General features: G+C 52.3%; 1 protein-coding gene across 2 annotated transcripts in view; it reads right to left on the bottom strand.

Annotated features, from left to right (window-relative positions):
* The window catches only part of Invadolysin (leishmanolysin-like peptidase, invadolysin), a 308,939-nt gene that overhangs the window by 68,823 nt on the left and 214,355 nt on the right, over positions 1-25,761 (bottom strand). For both annotated transcript variants that reach the window (XM_011145429.3, XM_025303606.1), the window contains one exon: positions 322-352. In XM_011145429.3, coding sequence (XP_011143731.2) covers positions 322-352 — 31 coding nt within the window. The remainder of the gene's footprint in view (positions 1-321; positions 353-25,761) is intronic.

Here is a 25,761-nt window from a genome sequence, read left to right on the forward strand (position 1 = left end):
GGTTTCAAAAGAAGCCTGTGAAAACCACTTGATTCAGTTTTTCAACCAGAAACCACAGAAGTTCTTCACCGATGGCATCATGGCTCTACCCGAAAAATGGCGAAACATTGTCGATAATAACGGAGCATATTTAGTTTAAATAAATTCATTTTCACACTATAAGAAAACCAGTTGAATTTTACTAAAAAAACGCCACCAACTTTTTCCCAGACCCAATATATATATATATATATATATATAAAAATCCTGCTCTACATTGTTGAGCAAGACGTTTAATTAAAGTTACAGAAGGTAACGCTCCGTCTTATCGAAATTACTTACGTTAATGAGATCCAGCTTCTCGTCGTCCAACCTGCAACAGAAAAAGTAAAGGATGTACTTTTAGACGGCTGTAACGGAAGGTAACAATTTCTCGTCGGCGTTTCGTCGCTGACCGACGTCGAAATTCCGGCCGGAACGAACCGTAATAACATTAGAACTCGACAATGCGCAAGGTGACTCGCCGACGACGGAAAACCATGTTCGCCCGGATCGTGCCAAGCTACCAATTTCAAAAGTTCACGGTAAACTGGCGGCTGAAACTAATTTTCCAACTAATTTCCGAAATAGGAATCTCCCAAACGAGAAACCACTCCAGCGGATGACCGAGAAATTACGTTCGCGGCACGTGATACACGAGTTTAGATAAAATCGCTATTTCACACAGCTGTACGCACATTGTCTCACGTGAATCGCCGATCCTTCCACGAGGGAAGGATTTTTGTGTTACAACCGTAGTCTTGGGAGAGAGAGAGAGAGAGAGAGAGAGAGAGGACAAACACAGGCCACGCGATGTCGCTACCACGGCTAATAAAGCTGTATCTCTACGGTTTAATCAATCGTCTGACTGTTGCGTGTATACATGCCGTTGAACTTTCGCGCGATTTCGGGGGAGAACGATCGTCTCGCGCGCTCGCTCTCGAGGTCCGTCGCTTTCAGAGCGGATCCGTCCTCGACTACCCCTTGGCGCGTGGGCCGTTCGCATTAAACGCAGCCGATCAAAGTTCGACCCGCGAGTCCCGTTAATCAAGAGAGACTTTGGCGCGGGGCGAAATCAAAGTATACGCCGGGACGAACCTTCTCCTTAACTGCCTAATTCCTCGATTAACATTTTAATTACCCGGCGCACGAGGCGAAAGTTTCAGCGAGCTGCCCTAAGCTTCAACGAGGGAAGAAGATTAGAGTCTCGTTAGGGTGGCGCCAGTTCTCCCCTCCGCTCTCCCCAACTCCCCCGCCGGCCGCCCTCACATTTCATCCCCGAGACTAATTTGGCCTCAGCTCGGCCAGATACGCCTGAAGAAAATTATTCGTCGGCTTATTCGCCGGCGTCTATCTCCCGTCGTGCGGCAAACGCACCTGCGGAACGGGAAGGAGCGGGGGAGGGGAGGAGGGCGGTTGGCAAGCGGGGCGGTGTTAGACACCGCTGTGGACAAAGCGCGCAAAGGACTTTAATCTCGGTGAGGGGCAAAAAGGTACAGCGTGCGCGACGATACGCGATTTCGCGGTGAGTACTTTCGCGACGTGACGACGCCGACGGCGCGCTTTGTGCGAAACGCCAGAAGAGCTGACGAGCGGCAGTTTCCCGCACGCGCGACGCAGTGTGTTCTCGCGAGCGGCGAGCTCGCGTAGAATTTAGGCGATTAGAAACGTTGTAAGCTCCTTTTCTCCTCTTTGTCGACTTTGTCGCTTGAAACTGATTTCGCTCGCCGCCCGGCAAAAAGGAACGTCGCGCTACGCGCAAAAGTGCTCGTTAATAAGAGAAATCGCGGTCGCGCTACGGGGGTGCTTTCATTCCGGCGAGTTGAACTCTTAACATTACTTTATTCGTGGAAAATTCATAGGGTCGTGCGCAAGATGTACACGTGTATACGTGCGATATAAGAAGACGTATGCGCGTTTGGGGATTCGCGTGCCTGCAATATCTAAATGTGAACCTCGCCGATGAGATTACGATTTCCATTTCTGTTCTCGACGAGCGGCAAAACGCGAAACTGCATCCCCCCGGTGTGCGACGGCCGTCGGGCGTTGCGGGAGAATTACCATTCCACCGTGTTGCCACTTTTAATTATCGCGACACGCGATCGTTGACATCATTATGTCGTATCGCCGCGCACGACTCGTTGTCTCGATCGATTCGATTCTGTCCCGCCGTGTCACAAGTAATAGAACGCAAAGCGTAACGATGCTTCACGCTGTCGCGGCACTGTTATTTTTAATATGTCTCGCGAGGGGATGAGCGGCGGAAACGATTCGCCGTCTTGACGCAGAAACTTGCATTGTGGGAATAAATTTTCCGCATTGGCGGACGGCCACGTTCCTCACGAGAAGCGGGATCTCTGTAAATAGGATTTTTCGTCGGCACGACAACGGCGCGCGCGAGTCGTATATCATCGAGCAAGATGCCGGGGTAGGCGAGATTGCGGTCTGCTATAATGAAGGCGGCGCATGCGAAAAAAATTATGCGAGAGAGCAGATTAAGCCGGACTAGTCGGAAAAGTATATTCGCGGGCGCGCGCGCGCGCGCGCGCGCGCCGGCATGCTTAATTATCCTTTTCGGCGCGTGAATTTACGAGCGACCTTGTTCCAGGATAAGGTACAATCTGGAGAAAAAGCGAATGAGAAATAACAAGTGGAGCATACAAACGTTGAACGACCAAGGAGAACAGAATTATAGGAGCCGACAATCTTTACGTTTCACTAAACAGCATATTATCGCGGATAGCCGAATATCAACTTTTCACGAATCACAGAGACGCGTAAAATACAACCGACGCGCAATAAAAGCTCGCGTGCACACACACACTCACACACACACACGGACGCAACGGAGCTCGTCCGCGGCGAAAAATTTTATAACTAATGTAATCGCATAGTTCGGAAACAAGTTCGTTTTTAATCGCGCAGAATGCCACCGCCGTACTGCGGAACGGCGGAGCGCCGAGATTAAAACGACGATGTATAACGGTATAGCGCGGTGTCGCGCCGATAAAAACTGAAGATAAAAAGGGAGAAGAGAGAGAGAGAGAGAGAGAGGGGGGAGAAAGAGAGAAAAAGGAAAAACGACGAGAGAAGGCGAGAGATTTATCCGCGGCGCTGCGCCGCTCTCTATACTCACGGCATAACTCGCGCCGTGCTCGAAGCGCGAACCGTCTCCGATTCACCGAGCACGCCTCTCTCCTCGCCGTGTCTTTCGCTCTTGACTTTTTCGCATCGACCCTTTCCCGTTTCTGACCGCTCGTACCCTCCGCGCGTGCCCTTTTCTCGCTCGCGCCTCGAGCGTCCGCTTCGCCGGACTTTTTTGTTCCAAACACACCGCCGCGCCGCGCCGGCCTCTTACACGCGAGCGCGCGTAACACCCCGGCGCCGTTTTCATTTCGCTCGAGTGCGCAATTTGCAGTTTTGCTCGTAGGTGATTAAGATGCTTAATCTGTGTGTGTGCGCGCGCGCGCGCGCGCGAGAGAGAGAGAGAGAGAAAGAGACAGTGAATGGCCTACTACTCGCTCTCCGCGTCGAGTAGTCTCCGCGAGTTCTCTCCCTTCTGCCCTTTTCGCTTTGCTCCGCTCCGCCCCGTCTTCGGTCTTTTCTTATACCAGATACTTTCAGCTAATCCAACCCACCCCCTCGCTCCCTTTTCCTCTTTCATTCCGCCCGCCCGCCCGCCCGCCCCCCGCACCGGCGGTTCCATCGAACCCTTCCTACTTTTTATTCTCATTCGCTTCGCGTCGCGCTGCCGCTTCATTTACCCCCTCTTTTTTCCTTAATTTTTTTCTCCGCCATTTACCATATCGCTTTCTGCTCTCCCTTTGTATTCCCAACCTTCTCTCCGGCTGCCCTCCGCCCTCCCCCGCCCCTTTGCCACAAGCCGGTCTCGCGTCCCTTGTCCTCATTCTTTCACACGACCGCTCTTTTTCTTTCGTGTCATATCGCACTATTTCCTTTACATACACACTACAATTTCCTGTACACGCCAGACTGGCGTATCTTCCACATCTCTTTCAAGCTTCCATCTCTGTCGTCCACGTCGACGTTCGTGCGGGAGACTCGAAAATAAGAAGAAGACGGCGGAGAAATTTGAAGGCTTCCTTTTGCTCGCGTTTTCCGCGTTTTCGTATCAACATTTCCGTCGACGGCCACACAGGTCCGCCGCCATACAAGATACCTCGAATCTGCCGGCGACTCGTGCCACTTTCAACGAGACCTTGTCCACAGAATTCGTCCCGCCGCTTCCCGCGCTCTCATTCGCTCGTATTGTCTCATTAATTCCTCGATCGCTCGAGATTGCATCATTTGCAAACTACTCTCGATTGTCAAACAGCCGGAACATCTTATCGCGGGAAAAATTGACAGAAGCAGTCAGATTTGCATTACGATGCGAATAGTCTACTAAGAACCCTCCTCATCGCAGAATTGCGTTTGTAAAGGACAGCAATTCCGCGGACGAGACGCGGTCATTGCGTCGTCGTCGCGACGATTCCCCCTTCCCCTCGCGTGATCCCCTCTCACAAATCATGTGTATCTCTAAAACTGACGACGACGACGACGACGATGGTGCTCGGAAGTTCGCGCGGGAAAAAAGAAGCAGCCCGGACAAATGCGCCTGATTTAGCGAGTTGCCGGGCGCGCGGCAAAATCAAACGAGACACCACTCTCGCGTTTTAGTGGCCGCGCGCGAACAGCCCGTTGATTTAGGAGGGTTAGTTACGATCTCGAGTACTACTGCAGTAGCGCCGTGGTAATATCCCGTAGAATATGGAGGCGCCAGATAAATTTCAGTAGCAATTAGCGGCCGCCACGATAAAATCCATAATGTCGCACCGCCGCGGAGTCGCGCGCGCGCGCGCCACGTAAGCGCGAGAGCGTGTTAATTGAGTGCGAATCTAACTAACACTCCGACGATACGGCGCGCGCGGCGGAATTTTGAGAGCAGGCTTTTACGATTAATTATCGCGTCTAATTGCGCGACGGGTGTTAACGCCCGTTAACGCGAGTCAAGTCAATTATTGCAATTCGCTCTCTGCCGGGGAGAGCGGGAGGGGGGGGGGATAGGACGTGTGACGAACGATGGATGTTTCTCGCAGCGTGTGATCGGGCTGCGTCCACATCGCACGGCGCACATTTTAATTCGTATTTAGGAAAGCATATTTTTCACCGTCCATGTATCTTCCGTGTTAAAAAATTGACGGTACATTCGCGCCGCGTAAAAAGCGTGGCATGATAAATATTTAAATTAAAAATAAAATACGCCCTTCTCCTCTCTCTCTCTCTCTCTCTCTCTCTCTTTCTCTCCCTCTCTGTCGAATTTTGCGGATATTTTTCGCAATCTCGTTTCGCGGACGCGCCGCCGCAAAACGCACAGCGTTACTTGCCGCTAGGATCACGTTCGAGAGTGCAAACGGCAAAATTGTATTAAGAAATACGCGCGATTTTTTTTCGATAACGATAAACTGGCCGGGGCTGTGGCTTTGTGTCGTTCGGATTCCACGCGCTTCGGCGGCGATTTAACGAGACAGAAGAGCACGTGCAACCGCGCAGTCGCGCGCGCGCGCGGGACAAACCGCGCGTAACTTTTATCGCGCGTCCTCGTTCCGGTTGGTAGTCACGTAGATCGCAAAGTCGCATTATTCGCTGGTCTTATCCGCCGGTATCACGGCCCGTAATGGTGTACGGAAGCCGGCGCGTTATTCGCACGTGTAACTCGGTACATTAACGAAATCAGTCATCATTCGCGATGCAGGACACCGAAATCTGACCGCGGTGCTAATGTCCTGCAAATTGCAGGCCGCGTTACGTGGCCTGGATTATTGATGGCGCAGAATAGGTACGTCTACTATGCGTCTCTATTATCTTTACGATCTGCAAATGGGACCGCGGCGCATTCGTTACCTTGGATAAATATGGCTCTGCTATGCGATTGTTTCGAGCTTAACGCGCCTGCCGTCCCGAAATATCGCGCGCTCGCCATTTACCGCGATGAATGCAAGGTGAAATGCCGCGGGCGATTAGCAGCGAACGTGAGCCTGCCCGTCCGCCGCGTGGCGCAGGTGGCGTGCGAATTATCGAAATTGATTTTTAGATGACGCGTGCATCGCGGAAACGCTGCGACAGCGGATCTGCGCTCGGTTGCTCGCGCGTGCTCGCAGTTCAGTTCACATCGCATCGAGATTTTCCAAAGGAACGAGGAAGGCGGAGACCGCGAGAATCAAAACGTGTTGTTTCTCTCGCCCATGGCCGCGATTAATCTTCGTTAAATTCATTGAATATTCGCACGTCTCGCTCCACTCGCAGCCGAGTAATTTGTACAATTAATATAGTGCTGACCGCGAGTATAAAAATAGAGATTGAATGCGGGTGGAATATTGAGATAAATCGAGTATCTTGGACACTATACAGTCCTCTGTGTACACATTTGACATGAAGAAAATGGCACTAAGCGAGCCTTCGACACACTGAAGTGAGAGAGAGCATCGAAAGAGCCTGTGTGGTGTCTCCCGAGTCCGGTGAAATTCGTAAGATTTGGCAAGTAAAATTTCATCCGGATGTTCCATATGATCGCTGTTTACAATTTTTTATATCCGGAGCATTCGCCGGCGCACACGCGACGCGTGTGAAGTTGGCCCTGCACTCTTCGAATTTTGTATTCTTTCAAATTGCGCACTTCGTAACTGTATTTTCTTCGAATTTCGACAATTCGAAAAAATACAAAACTCGAAAAGTGCGGGGTCAACTTTTCACACACACGTGCACACGCGAGCACACACGGCGGGCGCTCGCCTTCGGGGGAATAAAAATTCATGCCGCCACTAAAAGAACGTTTCTCCCGCGTAATCGCGCGCTCCATCCGCGTAAATCCAGATCTGCTGAATTTGCGTCGTTATCCGCGGCGTAAAATCCTTTTAAACGTTCTCATTTTCCCCGAGAAACATACGCTTTATGTTGCAGCAGTAAAAGTAGCAGTCGGTCGCAACGGCCCGACGTCGCGTCGCGCCGGGTGAGACGCAGAGAAGACGAGAAACGTTGCGCGACGCAACGTGTCCCGCGCGCGCTCGCACGCTTCTGAAGTCCTCATTAGTATGCGAGAGAGGTGGCATTAGTATGCGAGTGTGGAGCACAATACAAGAAGCTAAACGACAGTTACACTTTGCCGTCTCTCTCCGAAGCCTCCGTACGAGCGTGGGGGATTGCATGCGTGCGTGCGTGCGTGTGTGCGTGCACGAGTGGCAAGATTTTTCAAGCGAGAACGCCACGAGCGTGTCGTGTCTACCCTTGTTCGCCGTTACTACACCGTGTCATCTTCACTCCGGTGTCGTCTATTGTCGCGTAAAAAAAAAAAGAAAAAAAAAACACCCACCCACGTGACGAAGGAACCCTTGAGGCGCGACGAGAGAAGCGTATCCCGCAAAACACGCGCGACAAACTAGCGACGATGCGAGGGAAACGTTCTCGTGTGTGTGTGTGTGTGTGTGTGTGTGTGTGTGTTAAGCTCTTATGTAAAAAAAAAGCTCATATGTGAAAATACGCCGCTTCTGAACTTCGTGAAACTTCGCTCGAACAAGAGCTCGTGATCAAACGATCGTCGGATTAGCCGGCTTCCTCGTTCCGCCTGCGTGCCGCGGAATCCCGGACGGACAAACATTTCCAAAGGAATTATAATTTGTCACCGTGGAACGTATAATAAATCACTTGTATAATTACGTGTCCGAGCGTCGCACCGCTTCGCGCATCGTGAATCTTTCGCGGGACAATTGGTCGTTGCACAACGTTGCGGAGGATCGCCACGCGTTAATTCAAGATTGCGATCAACGTTCCGCCGAAAAATGCTGCCGTGCTCGAGCGGAAAACGTCGCAAATCGTGCCTCTCGTAAGTTGTCGGTACGTATACATCTAGTAACTCGCACAAACATGAGAGAGAGAGAGAGAGAGAGAGAGAGAGAGAGACAGAGCCCATGGTGGTCGCCGCTAGACCGCGAGCTAGAACTTCCTCGAGCAAGAATTTACATACTCGGTGACGTGCGCGCGCGCGAGAGAGAGAGAGAGAAAGAGAGAGAGAGAGAGAGAGAGAGAGAGAGAGAGAGAGAGAGAGAGAGAGAGAGAGAGAGAGCGCAATTTGCATTTATGTAAGTGCAAAATTCGTTATGAAACGTGAACACAATGACTATTAGCCTCCAAGATTAGTCCGCGTCGGGACGACGATTCACAGCACGCTGGAGATTCCATTGTTCGCGACTGACTATTAGATTCAAGAGTACCATTCAGCCTTTATTCGAGTTAACTCGCAGCCGAATTGTACGTTACCGCGCGACGCACGCAGACGCGCTCGTATAATGCGGAATTTTCGACATGTAGGTCGCCGGGTCGTTCGCGGACTCGCACCAAATGCCGTAATCACCGGCGGAAAGAGCCTCCCTTCGTCTCTCTTTGCGACTCTCTCTCTCTCTCTCTCCCCCCGTTTCCACGCATTATTAACGACCCTGTTATTAAAGAGAAACGATCGTCGCGCGACCGTTCAAGCACGGGCGATATATTTGATCCGGGCGGCCTATTGTTCCCGAGTTCCTCGCTAATCGTGTTTCTTTATTAGCACCGACGGGGTGCGCCCGCTGAGCAATGTCCGCAGTGTCCGCAAGCTGACATATTTTCGCTGGATTATATCGGTCGTCATCTCCTCGTTTGGGATTAACGCCGCGATTCTGTAACGTCGCGGGAATCGCTTGTCCAAAAAGATTCACGAGCGATGCACGAAGCGATAATCGAGCACGTAATTATGAGGTCATTTGTTGCGCGACGGTGAATTATAATTTCCTCCTAAATTTCGAAATCGGGATTTCACCGGGAAACGGCGGGAAAGCCGGTTAAGCCGACAGTATTTTCAGACACGTGAGCTTCGACTGTAGAATTCGCGTGTAGAGTCGTGGACAGAAAGATGGTTCATAATTTTTCCGGCACATCCCGATGAATCCTTCCCCTGCCGGCCGAATCCTCGCGATCACATTCTTATGTTTTAACGAAGGGAAATCTCTCTTTCGGAATGACTCCGCCGAAGCGGACAGCGATAACGATGTAACGCCACGCCGCAAACGTCCGTCGCTTTAAACGTTCGTACAACGAATCACGCGACCGGCTCGAATCGCTCGCCGCCGCTCCATATTTAAGGCGACAGTTTGCGGCGAATGCGAAGAGCGCGGGCGAAACTTGATGTGACGGCAGTCTGAAACGATATAATATAAACGCGCCGCAAAACGATATGTCGCCTCTCTGCCCCCCCCTCTCTCTCTCTCTCTCTCTCTCTCTCTCTCTCTTGTCACGCGCTTCGTTCCCTGCTCGGCGCGGAAGCTCTCGTAAAAGCACGCGGGCGCGAACTGCGCGACTCGCGCTAATCGCTTCACCGCGTTATTACCATCTTGTTCCACGCGAGAGCACATGGACGCGCTATCTCGGGGGCGGCGGTTTTACGCCGCGGGAACGTGACACCGAAGAAAAAGTCATTTCGTTGCCGGCTGTGCGTTACCGGCCGCCCGCCACCGCCGCCGTCGCCGCCGCCGCCGTAATCACTTCGGCAACACTTCGCGTCGCGAGATAGCGAGTTAAATGAGACTTTCATTTCTCGCCGACGAGCGACGGCCGCGTGGCTCCTCGCCACCCTCCTTCGTGGCTGTGAGGGGGGATACCGGGGCGCGCCAGCACGGATCGCGAAATTGGCGTGTTTTTACCGTTACGACAACTGTTTACGGCAATATGCTGTCACGTGTACTCTTTCGCCGGCCGATCGTGATTGCCTCGTGCTGAGTCTCATGTCCGACTTTTAGTCGAGCTCATTAGCCGGACCGCGCTCGAGAGCACCGCGGAGAATTTGTCGGCGATGATGACGAGCGTTGCGACGCTCCATAAAAAATTCATGAGCACAGTAATTTACTTCCTTCATTGCGAGGTCGGCCCTTGATCTTCTCCCCTTCGCGTTTCTCCACGGAGAGAGGAAGAACTCTCGGCGCGTCGAGGCGAGGCGAGGCGAGGAGAAGAGAATCGGGTCAGGTCGTCGCTAACGTTCGCTATGCTTTAGCCTCGCCGGCGGAGATTTAGCGTCGCGATATGACGGCGCTTTCCGAGGACAGCTTAAGGAATCGGCAACGGCAGCGGTACGAGTTATACAGGCGAAACATCGTTTACCCGATACGGGGACCATCCGTCATGGCGGCGATAACGAAAACTATTTTCCACCATCCATTACCGCGAGACGCTTAAGCCGCATCGCTCAAGCCAGCCGACCTCCCTCCCCGCGCTAGCTGCCGCTAAAAGGCTTGCTCTTTTTCCATTAGAAAAAAGGGGCCGGGGCGAAGGGAAAAACAAGCAAAAGTTGCGCGAGATAACGGCTGCGTCGTTAGCGCAGACCGACTGCAGACGCGCGCGCGCGCGCGCGATAACTCCGATCGATCGACGCTAAAGTATTTCTCCCGCGGCGGCGTAATGGTGGTGGGGCATTTCTTCAAACTTTCTTTTATCGCGCCGTTCTGTACTATTTTCGTCTTCGCAGCGAGTCGACTCGCCGCAGAACCGCGAACCTCGCTTGTCGGCGCCATTAGAGAGCCGCCTTGTTCGTCGCGATTTGTACCGGCCGTTTGACGGGACTATCTCTCGCTACGGCGAACGAATAGAACTAAACGTCCGCGAAAATCCACAGCTGCCCGGTCGAAAGGTTCTCCGCAGACGAGACGCGGGACTCCATTGCGACTGGCGGACAAACAAGCTCGCCGCCTCTTCGGCGGCGAGCGTTTTCCCGCCAATTTCAACCACCCTCCGTGACATTTCGACGATCCTTATGGGCTACGTTGGCCTCCTAACGAAGTCTTCGTTCGGTCCCGTTTAAGAGAGGACTGGACTGGACTGGTCACAGATTACTGAAATATCGTGCTTGTTTTTGGTAATGATTTTGTGACGAACTGAATAAATGTGCAAGAATGAAAATTTTACATATATTTATGTAACATACGAAGAGTAGAGAAATGTTGTTTTTAAACAAATACTCATATAAATATACGTCCACTTAAATTTTAAACGCTGTTTTCTCGAAAATTTATCGTTCAACTTTGTGCAGCGATTTCTCCGAAACTGAGCTTCGTATCGATTTGAAATCTTAAAGCAATAATATATTTGCTCGTGTAGCTCTCAGGTGAACCATAGACAACTCCGTCAGAATATTTCATTTCGAGATATTAATTTTTTTATGGTAAAAGAACTGAAAAATTTGAATTTTTTCCTAATAACAGCTGCTATTTTGTTAATTTTGTTCGATTTTTTTTTGTCTAGTGGTTCACCGGATAATGATAAGCCTCCTCAAGATTTCTAGCTAAAATTCGCTCTGATCGGTTATCACCGAGAGCTGAGATATTATTGTAAAAATGATAACTTGAAAAAAAAAGGAAAGTATATTTCAGCTATATACGTCGTATATTTATACGAGTATTTGTTAATAAACAAAATTTTTCTACTCTTCATATATTGTATAACCATAACCTAAAATTTTCACTCTTGCACATTTATTCAGTTCGTCACAAAATATTATCAAAAACAAGCACGATTTTTCAGCAATCTGACCTTCCAGTCCCCTCAAGCACGGGGAAGTTAGCGGACACGCTGGGTCACAGAATACCAGATCGGGAGGGGAGAGTAGAGAGGGGAGGGGGCAAGAAACAGAGAAGGACTAATAAGCGCGTGCAGAAGTCCAGGCGCGTAATTTCACGGGGGAAACGTAACAAAATTGCCATACGAAGGAACGGCGCCGTAAAGAGAGCGACCTCGCGATCGCGGTCGAGAGCGATAAGCAAAGCCACGTTTGATTTTACTTATTCATGGATCCCACGTTGCGGTGACGGAAGCGAGTTTCCCGCGACGTTTCTCGAGACGTCCGGCCGGCGCGTCGTCGCCGCTGCCGAGACGATAGCGCCGCGTTCTCCCCTTCGTTCCGCGAACAGCCCCGTCGGCAACCAAAGTGACTACGAGATGAGAGGAGTTTCATTCACGAGCGAACATCACGCGACATTGTGACGGAGGCTGCTGGGTCGTATCGCGGCGCGCGACTGCGAAACCGGACGAAACATATCGCGCGGCCGAGAGTGGTATGGAAAGTCGACGAGTAATTTAATATAACGCCCAAGGCGGCGGCGGCGGCGGCGGCGGCGGCCAGCTCCGTCGACCTTAACGGCGAACTTTTCCGGACGTTTAAACACGATAAAAGCGAGAGAGAGAGAGAGAGAGAGAGAGAGAGAGAGAGAGAGAGAGGGCCTCGCGCCAGCGTGTAGTCGTAACGCCGATAACGGCGACGATATGGTAACTATCGCAGCGCTCTCTCTCTCTCTCTCTCGCGAAACGATTTCGGGATAGCCCGCCGGCACGTTACAGCCGTCGTAAAACACACCGGACAATTAGAGCGACAGGTAAACTCGCGAGATCACCTCGCCGCGAACGTCGGCGCGCGTGCGCGCGCGCGCCAATTTTCGAGTACTCGACTATTCCCGCGCTCTCTTGATATTTCTCGTTAGAGAACGATACGAACGAGGCAACACGTGGAACTTGTTAGCACAGAAGTAGAATAAAATACAAAGACAACAGAACAAGGAAGAGTAAACAAGATCGCAGGCTCATTAGCTCATCGGAGATCTCGAAGTCCACTTCTCGTCGGGGAACAATGCAACGCGGTAACAGGCAAACGGTAATAACGGATTACGCTGCTCGGCCACGGAGAGTCTCGTTAAAACGGCACGATCGACGAAAGAGTGCCACTAACAGTGCTCTATTCGACGATCCGGAACCTCGTTTATGCGTTTTACGCATCGCCCTGCAATTACAATTAGCACGCAATCCGCCGCTTTTTTCAAATTTTTCGGCCGTGCCGGGGAAAGAACGGGAGAGGGAGGAGGAGGAGGAGGAGGAGGAGGAGAGGCCTGTTCTCGCGGCTCTCTCAGAGCCGCGGCGCACTCCTGCCGTGCGGCCGAATCGATCGTCGTGAGATGCGACGCGGCGGGGTGTGTCGCCGCGACGCGATGTACATCCATTTATTTCTTTTTGCGGATACAGCCGGCGAAGTAAGAGAGAAAGAGAGAGAGAGAGGGTGGCGGAGTCCGCGATCCAGTGCGCGAGCCGAGGGCGGACGGAGGGGAATCGACGGGTTCGCGGGGGACGGCGTATGTGTACACACATTCGTGGAAGCTTAGCCATGAGTAATGGCGTACGGCGGCAGGAGAACCCGGGCAGTTGCCGGTGGTTAATTATACGGTGGGATTAGCTTGGCCGGTACCGCCGCAAACCCACCTCTATAATTTTCTCGAGGGTTCAAATTCGAGCGTAAAGCGAGCGAACTCTTGCTCGAAGGTGGAAACGAGGGCCGGGAGGATGAGAGAAGTACGAAAAGAGAGAGAGAGAGAGAGAGAGAGAGAGAGAGAGAGAGAGAAGGAGGGAGAGAGATGCAGGCAGGAGGAGGAAAAGGAGGTGGCAGAGATGTCCGGCGAAGCTTTGCATGAGATAGCGTATCCTGATTGCGTTCACGCTACAGCCGGGATACGTTCTATTTACTATCTGTTAGAATTCAGCTTGCGCCGTACGCGCGCATGCGAAAGCGAGAGAAAGAAAGAGAAATAAACGAAGAGAGAGAGAGAGAGAGAGGGGGGGGAGGGAGGGGAGAGGACGGAAGTAGCTCCACCGTCGTTGAATTCAGCGCCCGAGCGGCCATTCGATATAATAACTATTTCGCGCGATCGAAACCAATTACGACGTTAAGCGTATCGGGAAAACATATAGCTTATGTAGAGATATCGCTCGTAATTTAACTCATGTACGTATTATGTATCTCCCCAACGAGTAAATCCACGGAGAGAGGAGGTATCTCCACTTGCTTTGGAGCGATTTCAGCACCGAAGCTTTACGACAATGGTTACACGTGCTTTACGATTGCCGCTGTCGCGCGATTTTATATCGCACCGATAGAAAGAGATATGGATCTGTCGACAGATCTCGTCAGCGTCGGATATCGCTCGTTGCTCTGCGCAAGCTGCAGCTTCAGCGCCGAACGGAACATTATCAATGACGGAGAGGCAAATTATTTGGCAGAAAAATGTTCGATAGAGGACAAAAAATCCGATAGAGGAGGCGACGATATTTCGTCGTACAATTTGCATATTTCATCGAGATCTCTATTAAGATATTAATAGCGAGTGAGCGCTCGGTATTACACACAATTCGTCAAAACGACCAGTTGGAGTATAAAATTACCATATTTGCATAAATCTCAACCAATCAAGTAATGTTTGTCGAGAAAACGAACGGGAAGGCACCGAGAGAAAACATTTTGACATTTATTGAACGATAAGATGACGACAAGAGATATCAAATAAATTCGACCGTGAAATCTTCTACAAGTCTTACTTTCTGACATTTCGGCTTAATTGATTTAATTACTATTTATGCTGAGAGAAACGAAGACAAAGTCCAAAGAGATTCCGAGAGCGAATGAGAGACGATATGTCATGCAGAGCTTTTCGGCTCGAATCTGTCGGCTCGATGCTCTCGGCTGCTGTTCGTTCTAACAATTGACGATAAACAAACGTAAATGCACAGCAAGAAGATTGCTTCTCATCGTGAGAGTGGGCAATGTCGAAAAAATACCGACATTATGTTAATTAAATTAAATTCAGTGCGTTTCGCATTATGTGATTGTAATTGCGACCATCGCCGTCGGTTATACGTTACATAGGTACAATTAAAATACGTTACACAGGTACAATTGAAATACAGAAATACGACAAACTTTCATATTATATAGGCGCGATTTAGCCGTCGCTCGGTTTTTCAGAGACCGCGGATAGTTCTTTTTACAAATAAAAAAAAAAAAGCGAAATAATCGGATTTCCCGCTGTCTCTCTTTCCTAAAATATTTCACATTCTCCAACGGGAATTATCACTAAACGTGATTACCGCATTGTAAACGTAACAATTTACACGTAAAAACATTTTACGAAAAGCAATTTCTGCGAGATGAACGCAATCACTGCACGTAACCGCCGTACAACGATGCGGACGCAAGAATGGGGATTTAATACGCTTTCGCGCGCACTCGATTCCCTCCCGCCACAAGTAATACGAATCGTATGTCCGTCGACGAGCGCGTAAAAACAACGCGACTCCACCGTCGCGTCTCGTCCGTCCCTCCGTTTCGTGAAGTTTGTATTCCCCGAGCGAAGCCCCGATTATCGATTACAGCGTGGCCCCGCCGCGTTGAAGCTCAAGCGGGGTCCCGAAAGGAGGCGGGAGAGAAAAAAGGGACTGCCGTGGGGAGACGAAAAGATGAAAAAAAAGGAAGATAGCGAAGGGCGAAAGGGCGAGAGAGGATGACGTCGAAGATCGCGAGGGGAAGATCAAACGCAGCTCCGCGGGATCGATGATGGCGATATTATCGCGAAAACCATCCTCTTCCCCGAGGGGGAATTAGAAGGGGACGCTGGCGCACGGTGTGTCGCTCGCTCGGTTCATTACGCTTGTCGATTACATGCCCTTTGTAACGAGCACGTGAGCCGCGTCGTTGGCGTGGAGACAATGCGGAAATGATTCCGTTAACCGACCGAGGTCCAAAAAGACCTCCGATCGGCTCTACTCGAGCCGATTCGATTATCGAGGACTTACGGGTTCTTTATAACCGCGTTCCGCTACTTCATCACGGCTCCGGTGCCGCACAGCTCGCCGGTCTCGCACGTGGACTTATCCGCGCCTGATCTCGCGATTGTGCCGAGAAAGTCTCGGTAATCGGCTCGAGTCTGGAGACTTTGAGACACGGGACAAGCCACGGCGACGACGGCGACGACGACGATGGCGGGGAAGGGGGAGGGGAAGTACCGGGGGAAACGGGAAAGATAAAGCGAGGAGGGTGAAACGAATCGGAAAATTTATATCGTTCGATTTATTGGCCGGAAATTTGAGAATTTCGGGACACCGTCGTTTTCCCTCGCACAATGAGAGACGAGGAACGAGCCGATGGTGCGGCGGCCTCCCAGCTCTCCTTCACTTTCCCTTTACGACTGGCGATACATAAAGTCCGAGGGAGATAAATCCGACACTATTAAACGAAAGGAATGCCGAGATGAAGAAAGTTTCCCCCGGCGGAGGAGGAAAGTTGCCGAATTTATATTGAAATATCGCGTCGTTCACTTTTTGAAACAAATCCGACGCCGGGATAATTTCCAGATTCCAAAAAGCAGCGCACATGTTTTGCAGTAGAGATAGTTCAGTAATAAAAATATGTTTCGCGATGAACAAATATTCACGAGTATCACGAGCAGAGAATAATAACAACACAAGGAACAAGGTAATGCCGTTGCGGGAGAAATTGCTGCGTCAGCGTAACGATGAATAAAAACGAGAAAAACATCGATGTTGCAGCGACAGACTCGAGCGTAGTGTAAACCCCGATAAATTCAGATCGCGGAAATGAACGTGGGTGTATTTTGCAAAATCGCAAGATTTCGCTCGCCAGCCCGCGGGCCAACCGTTCCCGATATATCTTTGATTTCGCCCGCTACCTCTTTTCCCCGAGCTGCGGCGCTCCCGCAGCGCTCGCGACGTAGTTACGCGCAAACGCTGGAGGTAAGAATCAGCCTTCTATCCCGTTGTGTTTAACGTGTTGTCGCATCTGAAATCGAGTGATTCCGATATTTTCGAGAACGCCGCGAAGACGCGCGCGCGATGTATGTCGTGAAATCAGGTCGCGCGCGTCGCAAGTCAAATTTGCGAGAAACGACGTCGTAGAATTTCATGAGTCCTCGCCGATGGAATGCAGCGAGAAATGCGCGTCGCGCGACGCCACCGAGAACGAGAGTCGCGGCACGAGAGAGAGAGAGAGAGAGAGAGAGGGGGGGGAGGGGGAGGGGAGAGAGATAGACAGAGAGGGAGAGCCTACTCGCGAGGTTGAAATTAAAAGTAAAGAGACGATCGGTTTGCAAATGCGCTGCCGGGAGAATCGAATCGCAGCGATCGCGCGAGGGCGCGTGATTGAATAATTTCATCGTGGTTGGAAAAACGTCACGCGCGTAGCGCATGCAAATGTCGGATCACGGTCCCTCCTCGGATCGCTCCTTGATTCTGCGCGCGCGGCGAGGGGAAGACTCGAAGCGGCCGCACTCTCGCGGACGTTCATGCGGATTAAGGTTGTTCTTTCTTTCGCTCGCTCGCGCGCGCGCGCGCGCGGAAAGGATGAGGAAGGATGGGATACGAAATTCGCGCGCGGACGTGACGTGCCGGGCCGTGTCCGGGATTGACGCGGTACGGTGAATCCGGCGGATTTGGAATAAAACCGGCGGGTTTACGAGGTCGACTTTGATTGCGCCGACGGCCGGCGTGCACGCTATTGCGACGCGGGCGGACGGACGAATAATCGAAGGGATTGCCAGGTGGTTGTCAGAACATTCGGCCGGCCGGCCCGACGCAGCGCGCCCCGGAGCGACAGATATTGCCTTTCCACGGCATCGTAAATTCACGGCAGCGTGTATTAATGCTCGTCCCGTCACGGGGAGGAACGCACGAAATTTCCGTTCTCCGTCTTCGCCCCGTTGCCGAGCCGTTCGCTTCTGCGTTTGTTCGTTCGTACGGTCGGTCGAATCGTGCGTCGCTCTTTCCTCGCTCGTCGTTATTCATCGGTGCGTCTCTGTCTCGCGCCTTCGTACTCTTACTTCGTAATCGACTAGCCGTTGGGATACATACCGCAACGAGGGTGCATACGTGACTATAGCATAAAAGAAGATCGAACGGAGCGCTGTGTTTACAAGCGGCGCGCCTCAAAGTCGCGTTCCACTCCTTGGCGTTTTCTGCGCGGCGCGGCGGCGTGCGGGGAGAAACGACGGGAAATTAAATGGAACACTCGACGACGAGGAGGACGGCTGGGCGGGAGCGCTGTAAGGCTGCGGAAATAAGATTTCCCGACTCGTGCCCCTCTTACTCGTTTAGGGTGCAGGGGAATATACATCACGCGGTTACAACCGTGTGATGTGCGACGCGATAATTTTGATCGACAGAGAGATCAGCTGAAATCGCGGAGATCCCCGAGAGAGCGTGTAGGCTTCGAGAGACAACCAAAGGAACCTTTCCATGGCGCCGCAGCTTGGCGCCAAGTGCGCGCGCGCGCGCGCGAGTGTGTGAAGAATTAACGTCGAGCCGACGAAATTCCGCCGGCTGATGCGAGGTCGACGCCGACGGAGCAGCACCTTTCCCGCCGAGTTGATAACTTGATAAGCGAGGGAGAAGCGGCGCCGCATCGTATCGCGAGAGCCCGAAACACCGTCGGCAGGGATGCCAGTAATGAGCTATCCGAGTTAATTAAGCACACCGGCGAACGTATCCCGCGCGTCTTGCGGCATCGCAAGCAGCCACTTGCGGCGTGCAGGGACGGGCGGGCGGGCACGTTCGTGGTACAAGCTTACACGCGGAAGGATAGAAATTTGCTGTAACGCTGCCGATCGTGCTTTCCATTCGTGCAAGCGAGCGAGCGAGCGAGCGAGCTACCGGAGAGAGGGTTGCTTTATGCGCCGCGGCGAAGGCATTAGCGTAAGAGCGGCGCGGCGGCGCGATATAAACGGACGAGCACACGGCCGGACTAACGAGCTAAGCCGGAATTTATGGTTTTCGAGAAAATTGCGTGACGACGACGACGACAGCGACGACGACGACGACGCGACGTCACGTCGCGAAATTGGCTACATTATGGCACGAACGTCGTGCACGTCCGCGCGAGCTACGCGAAAACGTCACGCATATTCGGTCCGCGTCCCCGGAGAACGCGACGGAAATCTTGCTCGGAGAGAGAGCGAGCGAGCGACAGAGAGAGAGAGAGAGAGAGAGAGAGAGAGAGAGAGAGAGAGACAGACATCTATGTGCGCCTCTCCTTAGGAGACGCACTGACCGCGGCTTAATGCGCGCACGCATTATATTATTGTAATTTCATTATAACGCAGGGTATCTGTCTTATTAGGGAGTCGCAACGCGCAAATAACGATAATAATGTCGCGGGCAGGTTCCGCCGCAGAAAAAATTCCGGCGAATCCGTGTCCACGAAAATTCCTGTTATTCCTACAGCAGGATGCGCAGCACGGTAAAGCCACCCCCGCCGATACACGTCGAGGGATACTGGAGACGGGAGAGACGAGACGGAAGAGTGCGCGGGTATTTCGACGAAATACGACTCGTCCCAGCTATTCGTTCCGCGCCTATCCTGCCGCCGGATAACACGGTCGCTTCGGGGTCGCGTCTGCGGAGTGAAAAACAGAAATTATTATCCAAACAAGCAAACGGGTGTGAGGCTGTGAGCGTAGCGTCGCGGGGGAGCCGCGGGGTTCGCGACGAGTCGAAGCAACAGAACGCCGCGAACGCACGTGCGTACGTCAGCGACCTCGAGGACACCGCGACAGGAGCATCCCCAGTGGCGTCGTTCCTTATAATGCGAGACGTACGGGGACACACATTGGCTACGGAGAGAGAGAGAGAGAGAGAGAGAGAGAGAGAGAGAGAGAGAGAGAGAGAGAGACTCCGCGCTCTCTCCGCTGCGGCCTGTCGCGGCGGCGCGCCGTCGCGTGTGCCCTTTTCCAATCTCGCCGATGTCAGGTGTAGTTTTTGTTCGCGTCGAAACAGCTGACACGCCGCGCGCGAGTTTTGACAGATTCCCGCGGCGGAGCGCGCCGGCGGAATTGCGTCGGCGGGATTACGTCGAACGTCACATCCTCCGTTTCGCGCCTGCCTCGCGCGTATCTCGGCGCGGTGCAATCTCTGTCTACCTCTCTGCATCTTTCTTTTCATCCCTTTCGCTCACCCGCGCATTCCGCCTCACCCTCTCTCTCTCTCTCTCTCTCTCTCTCTATCAAGACACCTATAACGCAGACTGCTTCGCATAGAGAGAGACGTCAACGACGAGAAGTTTCGGCGGCAAACGTTTCAAGAGAGAAAGAGAGAGGGAGAGAGAGAGAGAGAGAGCGAGAGAGAGAGAGGGAGAGCGCGAGAGAGCACTGTGGCACCGATGGCACTTGAAATACGCCCGCGAGACAACGGCTGGTCGTATAAGTTTAATCCTACGTGACGATATAACCTTCCCGGAGCTCTTGCCGCATAGTTCCCCGTTTCCTCCGGCCTCCTTATCCCTCCCTGAGAAAGAGCACGAGGTGGATGAAGAGAAACGGCGCAAGAGAGGAAGAAGTGGCGTACTCGCTGTCGTCGAGCTCCGTCGGCGCGCAATGAAACGGGCGCAATGAGACGCCGCGCGCGCGCGCGCGCGCGCGCGATCGTCGCTTAACTGTTCTTATTTTAATTCCAGCGGGTTATAAGTCGGGCTGTACACGAAATGCGCGCATAGCACGGCGCGCCGCGCCGCCACGTCATGTAGGTCAATGAGAGCGCGCTTTACGCGAAGGCGTGCGGACCACCGCGGACGTTTATTGCAGCGTCAGGAGCGCGGCGAGAACTAATTGAGAGTGTTGCTGGTCCGAGGGAGAAGAGGTGACCTGCATGCACGGTATATATGTAGAACTTTGATGGGAATAAATACTTGACTTGATTAATACTCGACATCTGACGTATGCGGATATCGAGAGTTGAATTTTCAACGACATTTTCGGTCGATCGTCGGACTCGCCGCGTTTCAATGACAGAGACGGGCGATTGATCAATTCTGGATAATTCACGGTCTCCCTGCCAAGAAAGTTTCCGTCGAGCATTGGGAAAGAGAACGAAACTCAGTCGATACTGAAAGTCCAACTTTAAAACTCGATGGTATTTTTATCGTAAGTCCAGTCGCGAGGATGTTAACGTGAACGGTCGTCGGAGGGAAACGACACCTCCCCCCCTCCCCGTGATGAAATTTAGACCTGGCCGAAGTTCCACGTGCTCGCGAGAGCGGATATCGCGGAAAGTATCGCGAGGTACGCGCGAGAACAAGAGCCGCTTGAACGAAACCAACACCACGTGAGGAATCTTATTCTCGGCGGGGAAGAAACGACTCGCGGGGAGTCGCTGCGCTAAGATTACACGCTCGTGTTCGGGCACGCAGAAGACACCAGAGCTGTGTGCGCTCGCGCAGCTCAGGTGAGACGACTCTGTTGTGTGTGTGTGTGTGTGTGTGTGTGTGCACAAAGTGGCATTCAAAGTGTCCCGCTGAGCGGAAGATCAAGCGACGCGGCCGAGCGCGGCGACGATCCATTCGGATTCGTGACACGCGCTAAACAGATTTGACGGCGGCAAGGAGACGCGCCGCAAGCTTTAGCCGCGACACAACGGCTAGATATCTACGCGGCAACTTCACCTCACCTACCCCTGCCCACTTCATCAGATCAGACTCATCTCTGAGCAGCGTAACCGCGGAATTCTGGAAAGATACGAGCCGCGCGCATGACGTGGTCTGTGGGTGCTGCTTCCTTTCTCTCTCTCTCTCTCTCTCTCTCTCTCTCTCTCTCTCTCTCTCTCTCTCTCTCTCTCTCTCTCTCTCTCTCTCTTTATCTCGTTCTCACTCTGCCGTCTCTAAACTTGGCGCGGCAGTTTATCTAGTTTGGTATTCCGTCGTCGCCTGTATCCGACGATATAACCCGCCGTGTGCGAGATACTCTCTCGATTTAATCCTTCCCTAAATCCCACGTCTGGCGATAGTTATGACGTCTCGGAAGTCAGGAGTTTCCCGAGCCAGCGGCGACGGCGACGACGACGACGACGATGACGACGACGACGATGTCGCGACGACGCGATGCAGATAACGCACGAGACTTGCCGTCGCTCTAGCGATACGCGATAGCCGGTGCCTTAACTTCGACTAGCTGCGTGAAGTTGCCCTTCCCGCTCGCCCAGCCGCTCGGAAGCTCCCCTCTGAGGCATCTTATTTAATTATAACTGCTGCTACTCGCGTTTGATGGTCGCTCCGTGGCGTTCGATAGTCCCCGTTCTCGACGCTCGATGATGAAAATTGCAATTGCCATTAAGGAAAATGGGATATGCGCGCTCCGCCGTGCGCTCCCGACACGGCGCGGATAAATAAGTCAACGATCCTGAGCTTGTCTTTTCAGAACAGCCATAATCGTATTACGAAAGGAAAGCTAGTTTGCAAATTGTTATAAATAACGAACCAGCTCTGCCGGAGTCGGGCATGGTTTAAGCAACGGCGGCCGGCTATCAAAATCAGCTGAGTAGAATCTGATGTTTGCCACGTCCGGCATAACGCGGAGATGCGCTCCTGCCAGGCCCCTCAGAGGCACGGTTTACGCAGCACTATGCAACTTAATCCGCAGTCCCAAATCTCGTGCCTCGCAATAACACCGGCACTTCGTCATAATTTCATGCTTAGTTTAACGCAGCGACTATATTGCGCCGCCGCCGCCGCCGCCGCCGCCGCCGCTTTGGGACGAGACGCGGCTGCGATACAATTCGGTCCTTTCCGCTTTAACGCGTGATGCAGAGCAGAGCAGAGCACACCGTGGCGCGCGGCTCGTGTCTCGCTATATTAAAGTTTAAGACAGTACGGCGAGGTATACGAAATAATATTTTATTCCGGCTCTAATGGATGATATTCGCCTCCGTCGGGCCTGCCTGCCTGCCTGCCAGCCAGCCTGCCTGCCTGCCTGCCTGCCTGCCTGCCTCCGCAACGCAATGCAACGACAAAATCCACATTGTGAAATCCAATATTCCTGCGCATTACCTTTGACGCTCCGCCGCTCTCGAAACCGACTTTCCCTTCTTTCTCGCCTACCGCTGCCCTTCGCCTCATTTTTCTTCCGTTTGCCGCGCGGCGGCGGGGCGTGCGCGAATTTTCACGGCGAGCCTCAATCGCCCTTCTTGGCGATTTAGTTTCTCAGACTTTTCACTCGCGAGTGAGAGCGGCGCGTTTATTTCATAGATCTGTGACACGCGCCGGTGTGCGTGTACGTGAAATTAATTCTCACCTGATTACTCGGCGAGGCGAGTTCGCGCGCTTCTGTGTGTTCGTTCGCTGAACGAAGAACAAAGTCAACGGTGTAAAATATTCATGATCACCGCGAGCCGACGCAACGAGCGATTCAGCGGGTTTTGGATGAACCATTTCGCAGAGAGAGACACACACACACACACACACACACACACACACACACACATACACACACAGCTGTGCGGTTCACAGACGCGCGCTATAAAAACTGCCGAGCGTGCGACTGTACGAGACTGAACTTTAAAATAACTGATCTAATGCCGACGAGCGAATTTCAAACGACCGGCGGAGATCTCGCGTAGAAACGTATCGCGTGTCAAAATACCGCTATTGAAATACCACGTTTGCGATACGCTACAAAGCCGTCGATCGGGACGCCGCGCCGCGTGCTTGAAACGGAAAGTTCGACGATCGTCGATGCCGCGTAAACACGATCCAGCCGACGATAGTCGCAAACGTGGCGCGAGCGACGGCCGGATGATCGATGCGCGATCGGACGGTAATTCGCGAGAGATAATGACGGAGCGGAAACACGCGGCGCAATCACAAATTAAAGAGAAAGAGAGGCAGAGGAAAAGGGACAGAGAAAGAGAGAGAGAGAGAGAGAGAGAGAGAGAGAGAGAGAGAGAGAGAGAGAGAGAGAGAGAGAGAGCTATTACCGCCGGACGGCCGCGCCGAGGAGAATTACGCGGCATCACGGCCGAAGGATTCTTTCCAAGTAGCGCAATTGTTTCATTATTACCGTCTATTATCGTGCAAACAATACAGCCCGGCGGGACGCGCCGCCGAGGAATCCGTAATGAAGCAAACGGGGCGATAAACCCCTCCGCGCCTCTTCCTCTTTTCCTCCCTCAGCCGCTCCCTCTCCCACTCTCACCCTTTCTCTCGGATCGCGCACAAATATTCAGCTTTTCTCCGCTCAGCGGCGTAGATCCGATTATAAACCGGCGAGCCTTTCCGCGGTCGTAATTTTCACATTAGCGCCGCTCGGTGGGCAACCTAATTCGATGATACCGCTGTGAGCCGCGGTCGCTGTTTCCACCGCGCTTGCTCTCTCCTCCGCCTCCTCCTCCTCCTCCTCCTCCTCCTCCTCCTCCTCTTCCTGGCGGGCGGTTCGTCCTCTCGTGACTCTTCGGGATATTTGCCGCGCCACCCGGGGGGATAACGAATATATCGTGTACGCTCTCGTAACGACCTTTCAATAAATCGCATTCCCGTCCCCGCCGCCGCACTCGCGCCCGCATCAAATCAAATTTCCGGCTCGGCCCGGGGCCATCCGCCGTGTGAGAAATTCGACGATGATCCGGAACAAGGTTTACGCAGTCGGCTTTGCTACGGCGAGGCTACGAGAGAGAGAGAGAGAGAGAGAGAGAGAGAGAGAGAGAGAGAGAGAGAGAGAGAGAGAGAGAGAGAGAGAGAGACCATCACCGCGTCGAGCTCCGGAGGCTTCGCCGACGGATACGGATTGCTCGGCTAAGATGCGAAGCGTCACGCCGAGCTCGGCCGCGAACACGAAATTCAATCTTGAGCTTGATATCGGGTCAGACGTCGCGCTCCATGCGCTCGTTGAATTCTATGTAGCTCCATGATTGCATTCTTCCGTCGTTAAAACGCTCGGCCGGAGGACGAGCGAGATTAAATCGTCGCGATCGCTGGACCACTGGCGTAATCGTAATCATCGCAATTCGAGCGCTCGATTATTAGCACGTATTTTTCCCCGATTTAAGGCAGGGAGGTTCGATGCGCGCATCTGCACGCATATGACGCAGCGATATATGTATCGAGCGATGCTATTCGCGAAATTGTCGCGACGACGATATATCTATGTGTCTTTCGGCGAGGACGACGCAGAGAGCGCGACGCGGCTCGACGCTGAAAGCTTTTAACGCAAGTGCAAACATAAAAACTCAAAGTGTCGTTAAATATTGTAAGGTACTCTGGGACTTCTTACGATGTAAGTTTTGATTACGCATTACTCGCGGACGAAGCATTTCGAGACTCTCTGCATCCGCGTCTCGCGGAGATGCGGTACGTGTGCTGTGTGCTCCGCGAGAAGAAAAGAAAGGATTGCTGAGAGGACTAAGGATATCAATTTCGACCGAGCTCCAAAGATTTCAACCAATTTCAACAGCGGAGCAGCGCTATTCGAATTCGTTTCTCCCCGCCCTCGTAAAGACACGAAATCAAGCTTCGCGATGGGGATCTCTCTGCGAATAGACAGACGAGCTTTAAATAGGACGAAGTCACTATATATATACGATAACACGAGCAAACTTATAGCGTCTACCGAATTTATCCGTCCGTGCGATTGGATTATTTAATTTGTACTCAGCGCTACTTTCCGTCCGTACACGCCTACCATCGCGAACAAAACGCAAAGTCGATTTCTGCAGAAATTTGCATTATACAACATCGTATCTTTAGATCGCTCCATTTATACAACCGTTTATATGTGCTTAAGAGATTATCGCGTTCACTGAACGATAATAATATAAAAAATTTCGCGTCTCACGGCGGCCACAAGTATTTCACGCGAAGCCGCACCACGCCTTCAGCATTACCACGTAAGTCTCGTGAGAAAAAGCGAGAGAGAGAGAGAGAGAGAGAGAGAGAGAGAGAGAGAGAGAGAGAGAGAGAGAGAGAGAGAGAGAGAGAATTGCTTACATCTACATACATATACTTGTATTCGCGCTCGCGAAATCTCCTTCGAGAGAACCCTTCGCGCCCACGTTGACCCAAGTCCGCCATCGAATATCCTTGTA

The sequence above is a fragment of the Harpegnathos saltator genome, unplaced genomic scaffold (assembly GCF_003227715.2).
Source record: "Harpegnathos saltator strain DR-91 unplaced genomic scaffold, Hsal_v8.6 scaffold56, whole genome shotgun sequence".
In the NCBI taxonomy this organism is placed as follows: Eukaryota; Metazoa; Arthropoda; class Insecta; order Hymenoptera; family Formicidae; genus Harpegnathos; species Harpegnathos saltator.